This window comes from Canis lupus, chromosome 3 (assembly GCF_048164855.1).
Source record: "Canis lupus baileyi chromosome 3, mCanLup2.hap1, whole genome shotgun sequence".
NCBI lineage: Eukaryota > Metazoa > Chordata > Mammalia > Carnivora > Canidae > Canis > Canis lupus.
This window is the reverse complement of record NC_132840.1, coordinates 32,339,849-32,346,257: the sequence shown is the minus strand read 5'-3', so window position 1 is coordinate 32,346,257 and position 6,409 is coordinate 32,339,849. Positions and strand designations below refer to the sequence as shown.

Genomic DNA, 6,409 nt, shown 5'->3' with positions numbered 1-6,409 from the left:
GTTCAGAGATGAAAGAAGAGGCAGAGGCTGGAGCTTTCTGGAGAATTTACTGACCAGCAGGGGTGGGGGTCACAGTGAGGCGCCCGACCGGGGATGCCCTGGGCAGGGTGGCCACACTTGCCGCAGTGGGGCTCGGGGGCCTTATTGCTGCTAGGCTGGGGCCTCCACCAGACCCCTGCCCCCCGCCCTCCACCCCCATTGCGGCCCGCGGACGCACACGCCCCATGCACATGCTCCCGTGTGCAGACGTGGGCGCGGCCGGGGGCCGCCCCCTTCCCTGCCAAGACCCTCTCCTGGCCTCGTTTCCCTCTGCCAGGACTGGCCCCAAGAGGCCGCCGGGCGCACAGGAAACAGCCGGGTTTAAGTAACAGACGTGGGCCCGGCACAGGCGAGACTGCAGCGCGTGGGGGCGAGCAGGTGGTCCTGGCGGCCCGCACAGGTGCCCGTGCCCCCCGCCCCGGTTCCCGCGCCCCGTCCAGCCCGGGAGGCCAGGGTCCTGCCCCCAGACCGGCGGCCTTCCCCGCCCCGACCCCCTTTATAAAAAGAAGAGGAGACAGCACCTTCCGCTGGACACGCCCGGCAGCTGCGGGCGCCCTGGCCCGGGGCGGCCGTCCAGTCCCGTGTGCGTGGGCGCGTTGGCCGAAGGCCCCGCGAGTCCTGCGCGCGGCTCAGAGATGCCGCGGGCTCGGGTGGCCGTTGTGGTAGAGTTTCTGCTTCACGTGCACCATGTTGCCGGCCGCCTCCTCGAAGGGCCTGTGCGGCCGCCGGCCCAGCTCCCGCAGGCTGCACAGCTTGGGCAGCCAGGTCCACGAGCCATCTGCGGAGGGGGGCGCGGTCAGGGCGCGGCGTGTCTAAGGGGGCGTGGCTGTCCTTGGGGGCGTGTTCTGGTGGGGGCGGGGCGGGGCCGGTGGGGGGGGCACCGGCAGGGTCTTGTGGGAGGCGGGGCCTGGACCCGTTAGCCGGGGGCGGGGCAGGGCCGGGGTGACCCCGGGGCGGGGCCCGTGCCCCGCCGCCCTCACTCACCGTAGCGCCGGCCAGCCCTCCAGGCGCGCACGGCGCAGTGCAGGACGCCGTCCATCCACACCAGGAACCAGCTGATGCAGAAGCCCAGCAGCAGCCCCAGCATGAGGTCGATCTCCTGCTTGGTGACGTTGTCGGTCACGAAGTAGTTCTCGGAGGCGTCCACCACCGACTGGTCCCCGTCGTAAGGGATCACGTAGTGGATGTGGTGCCTGGGGGCGGCAGGGCGGGCTGGCACCTGTCCCGCGGGGCGGGCGGCGACCCCGGCAGGAAGCGGCCCCCTTCGCCCGCCCTGCTGGTCCTAAAGCAGCCCTCGGGCCGAGCTGAGGTCAGGAAGGGGCCGGCGGACTCGCCCAGGCAGGGCCGGCTCACCAGGCAAGAGGCTGTCCGGGGTGTGAGGCCAGTGGTTGGAGCGAAGCGCCCGGGGGGCGGGGCGGGGGGGGGGCGCTTGCCCATGTATCTCCCTCCTCCCTCCTCTGGCGCAGGGGCTCAGAGGCGACCCTGCTGGGTCACCGCCCATTTGCTGGCCCCTGGCTCTGCCCCTCTGTCCTCCCTTCTCTGGCCCTTTCATCCTTGTCCTTTCTGCCCAAGGCCCCTTGGGCCTCTGGTCTTCCTTCTGCTCCTTCATCCTTTGCAGGCATCTCCCCTTCCTCACTTCTCTGTGGGGAGGCCCAGGGGGCTCTGCCTGGAGTCCATCTCTCACCCCCTCTCCCAGGGGGGTTCTCCTGCCCTGTCTCCACGGAGCCACATGTCTGTGGCCTGCTCTGCCACTCCTGGGATGTTCCAGCTGCCCAGGCAGGGTTCCCTGGACTCTTGCCGGTTCCATCTCCCACCAAGGCCATGCGGTGTTTCTCACCCTCCCTTCCCTCCACTGTCCAGGCTCAGGCCACGAACCCTCTGAACTGCAGAACTGTTTGCCTCTAAGGAACTCTGAATTCTCCTCACAAGGCTCCATCCAGCATCAGGCCTGTCAAGATTCCCTCCTCCTCCAAGAAGCTCTCCTGGGCCTAGAGATCCTGGGTGGGGTGGCCCCACTCAGGAGATCAGCACCCAGGACAACAGATCTGGGCCTGTCCCCACCTTGACCTCCTGTTTGGCCCACAGGAGAGCCCAGGAGAGGGACCTCTGGGTTCCACCCTTGGGTCTTGTCATCCCCGCTGGCTGCAACCCTTCCTCCTGCCTGGCAGCATGGGGACGGTTCTGGAGGCCTCCTTCCCAGAGGCCCACCTCTCATGGTCCCCTCTCCTCCCTGAGCTCCTTTGCTGGTTTCTCCACCTCTCCTGCCTGCCCCCCACCCCGTCTGCTCTGAGCTCTCGCTGCCTGTGTGGCATCTCCACGTGGGATCTACAGACACCTCAAATTCATACCTAAAAATAGCTCCTCCCTCCCCGAACCTCTTCTCCCATCTTTGCCTCAGTTAGATGCCGGCACCTCCGCCTGGTGTTCAGCTGAGACAGTCCCTATCTCCCACCACAGCCTCACAACTGGCCATGTTCCACACGCCCCCACAGGGACTGTCTCAAAAATGGAAAGCCCACTACTCCCCCAAGTCCCCTGCGGTTCCCTCCTCCAGGTGTCCCTGCACCAGCGGGTCCATGCAGTGTCTTCCTCCCGGTAGGAGCCCCGCGGGGTCGGCAGCAGGCAGGCCTCTCCTCACACCCCTCCTGCTCCTTCTGGGAACTCCTGGAGGCCATTCTGCTCAGCATGTCCAGGGTGGGACCAGTCCCAGCAGTGGGGCCATGGCCACAGCCCCACAGAGCAGAGGCCACGAGCCCTGCGGCGCAGTCAGCAAGGATGGCCCGATACCTGGCAGCCATGCTTGTCTGAGCACAGTCTGTCAGTAGCCACCAATAAGTGATGGAGAAGTATTAGTCCCCTCCCAGAATGTGCAGCAGCTGCCGGTCCCCTAGGAGTGGACACCATTCCCGACCCGTGCAAGGCCCCAATCACATGGGTGACCAGGGCAGGCAGGCCACACAGGTGCTACTAACACAGAGTCTCCACTGTCACCTCCTGCCCTACCCAGCCTTCTGGGCCCAGGACCCCTGACAGGGCCTTCCGCAGTCCTGCTGCTCCCTGCCCCCGACACACAGCTGGGGAGGCAGGGAACTTGAAGATCAAGCTGCCAAGAAGCCAGAAATGCACCTGGGGCCCTGTGAGCCAGGTGAGGCCAGGGCCCCAACCACCCCTGGTGGCTCAGGACCTCCAGAGGGTCAGAGATCACCACCTGTGCCCCCATCACTGGCCTGGCATCTGCTGTTCCTCCCGGCCCCTGCCCCTCCTCCTTCACCAAGTCAGGCCCCTGGGGGCAGGGGCTCAGGTCTCACACTTGCACACGTATTTTTATGATGTGTACATACTTGAGTCTTGCCTGGGCCACGCATGCTACCTGTGCCTGCCTGAGGTCTGATGTGTGTTGTGTATACACGCTGGCCACATGCACAAGACATGGCGTGTATACCATGGACTCAGGCCCACGAGTTCCACATGTGTGCATGTGCACACTTGCCCAGGCATGAGCACAGTGCGCATCACATGTGTACGCACATGCACGCAGTCTGGCACACAGCTACCCTCTGTGGAGGCTGTGGCATCTGCGTGGGTTTGTGTGCACGCAGACACTGCCTGCTGGCACATGTACTTCAGAGCATTCATTTACACATGTGTCCTCCGTGTAAAATTCTCCATACAGGCATGTCAAAGGCATACACATGTGCAGGCTCGCTCCACATGGCATGTGCACACATGGATAAAGTCCATTGTGGCAATTTGTGTACATGGTTTACACACATACTTCATGTGCAAAACTGTTCTCTGCAGACACACTCGCTGTGCCCACATGGAGCACAGTCTTTGCTGTATGTTGTATTTATGATATACATGTACTGTGCATACACATATATGTCAAGATATAAGAATACGTTATACACTGAGTTCACGTATCCTGTATGAAGTGATGTGGACACAGCACACATGTGGACACACACACCCAGAAACTCCACATCTGCAACAGGGGTGGCTCTCCATGATTTCTGCATCCACAGACATGCTAACCTAGCCTCAGCTTGCACTCTGTGGGCACTCATTTTACCTGAGTCCACACATACTCTGGATGCTGCATATGACGCATACATGCATCCTGGGCAAATACACTCTGCAAACACACCCTGTCTGCCCAGATGGGTCCCCAGTGTGAGGTCACAGGCACATACACGCGGGTCATTACACAATAGCCCACACATGTAAAATGTGCATTCGTCATGTCTACAGGACTAAAAGTCTGGGCCTGGTGTGTGCACACTGCCAGCCTCTAGGAGGGTCTCAGGAACACCTTGGTTTAACCTGCCCATAGTCATGGCTGTGTCGGAGGCAATGGTGCTGATCTCATGCCTTTCCTTAGTTTGGGGCTGTGTGCACCAGGAAAGAATATGGGGATCTCTGGAAAAGAGTGGCCACCCACCCAGCAAACTCTTGGTGGTTCCTGGGCAGCACACGTGAGGGTTGTTTAAACTCCCCCCTCCACCTTCCCTAATGTCTCTATGTTCTGCTCCCACCTACTGCTCTGCACCCACAGGCATGTAGCATGCTTAATGAGGCATGTAACTGTCCTGTCTCTCTTGCACACACACATACACACCCCACCCATTGTGTGCATACATGTCCCTGGAGCAGAAATACAGGCCAGGGGTGAGGAACACAGCTTCTGGGCTCATGCCCCAAGTTCCTTGCTAGCTGTGTGACCTTGGGCAAGTCCCTATCCACTCAAGCATCTTTCTGCTCTCTATTTGGTCCCAGTGTGAGGGCTTCCTGGGGGGATGGTGTGCATGCGAGTGTGTGCGTGTGCTATGTGTACGTACATGTATATGCACAGACAGTACACATATGCGCGTCTCATGAGAAGATGTTTATTTTGTACATGGACGTACAAACATGCATGGCCAGGAAGACTCCGTTGCTACATGTGCACACAGTGCATGTAGGGGGCCTGGGCTCCTCCCCCGGCTCTCTGAATGACCTTGAGCAAGCCACACCCAGCTTTGCCTCAGTTCCTCCTCCGTGCAACCAGAGGGTTGGACCAGATGCCCTCGAGGTAGGCCCTGCCCACCTTGACCTTCTGCACTTCCCTGTACCTGGCTTGCAGGAAAGTTCATGAACATTAGTGCAGGGCCTGGGGAGGATGGTGTACTCTGTGGGCACAGCCCTGCCCAGGATCCCTCCTGACACACAGGGCTGGGCTGTTGCTTTCCTGGCCTCCAGGCCCTGGACCAGGAGGCCTGGGGCCCATCCTGCCCCTCACCCTGGCAAAGGCCCTTGCACTACAGGCATTTTGGGAGGGGGTCCTAACTACTCAGGCATGCTCCCCCTCCTGGAACCGGATTGGCCAATCCCCAGGTGCCCAGCAGAGGCTGGGCAGTCCTTCCCCCGTGGGCCTAGCGCAGTCCTGCAGCCAGGCCTGCTTGGGGCTTGCCAGTGCCCCCTGGGCCCTGCCACCACCGCACATGTGTGATCACGCGTGTGCCCCACCGGGCGCGGACTCACCGGCCACAGTTGCAGTGGCAGACGCGGTCCTCGCCCCGCAGATGCGGGAGGATGTAGTTGTGGAATCGGTCCAGCAATGCGTTCATGTCCATCAAGCACGCGATGGCCTGGAAGAGCCCATGACCGGTCAGCGCGGAGGAGCGGGCCTGGCTGGGGCCCTGGGGCGTAGGGTGGAGGGGTGGGGGCGGCGCGCTGAGGCTAGGGGAGCGCAGGCCAGGGAGAGGGGTCCCCGGGGCAGCCCCAGAATCGGGGAGCTGGGGGCAGTCAGGATGGGAAGCCCAGGCCAGGATGGGGATCGCGGCGCTGCCCGGAGGTGGGGAGCGCAGCCCAGGACCGGGAGCGCAGGCCGGGATGGGGAGCGCAGGCCGGGATGGGGAGCGCGGGCCAGCCCGGGATGGGGAGCGCAGGCCGGGATGGGGAGCGCGGGGCAGCCCGGGATGGGGAGCGCAGGCCGCGCGGGCCGGTAAACAAGGCGCGGGAGGTGGGGGAGGCGGCGCGCGGGCGCGGGAGGCGGGCGCGGGCGCACGGGAAGCCCCTCCGCTCACCATCACGATCGACGCCCCCAGAATCATGAAGATCATGGTGTTCGCGCTCATGGACATCGGGCGGGGCCGGGCCGGGCCGGAGCGCCGCCCCCCGGCCCCGGCGCCCCCCCGGCCCCGGCCCGATGCTGGGCCCCCGCCGCCTCCGCAGAGGTCAGCCCGCCGCGCACCCGCCGGGGAGGGAGGCGCGGGGCGGGGCGGGCAGGGGACGCGGCCGCTCCCGGGGTCGCTCGGCCGCCCGGCCGCCGCGCTCGCCGCGCCCGCGCGCTCCGCTCCGCCCTCGGCCTCCTCCCTCCGCGCGCTCCGTG

General features: G+C 63.9%; 1 protein-coding gene and 1 long non-coding RNA gene across 2 annotated transcripts; one reads left to right on the top strand and one right to left on the bottom strand.

The window, feature by feature from the left end:
- Positions 1-28: 28 nt before the first annotated feature.
- Positions 29-6,262, bottom strand: TMEM240 (transmembrane protein 240). Its single transcript, XM_072820120.1, has 4 exons — positions 6,105-6,262; positions 5,560-5,666; positions 1,024-1,232; positions 29-817 (listed from the first exon to the last, which is right to left on the bottom strand). The coding sequence occupies exons 1-4, from the start codon at positions 6,159-6,161 to the stop codon at positions 669-671; spliced, it is 522 nt and encodes a 173-aa protein (XP_072676221.1). The 5' UTR covers positions 6,162-6,262; the 3' UTR covers positions 29-668.
- On the top strand, positions 982-2,413 carry LOC140630265 (uncharacterized). The gene is made up of 2 exons (XR_012028052.1): positions 982-1,395; positions 1,900-2,413. It is a non-coding gene; the product is annotated as an uncharacterized lncRNA (long non-coding RNA).
- Positions 6,263-6,409: the final 147 nt, after the last annotated feature.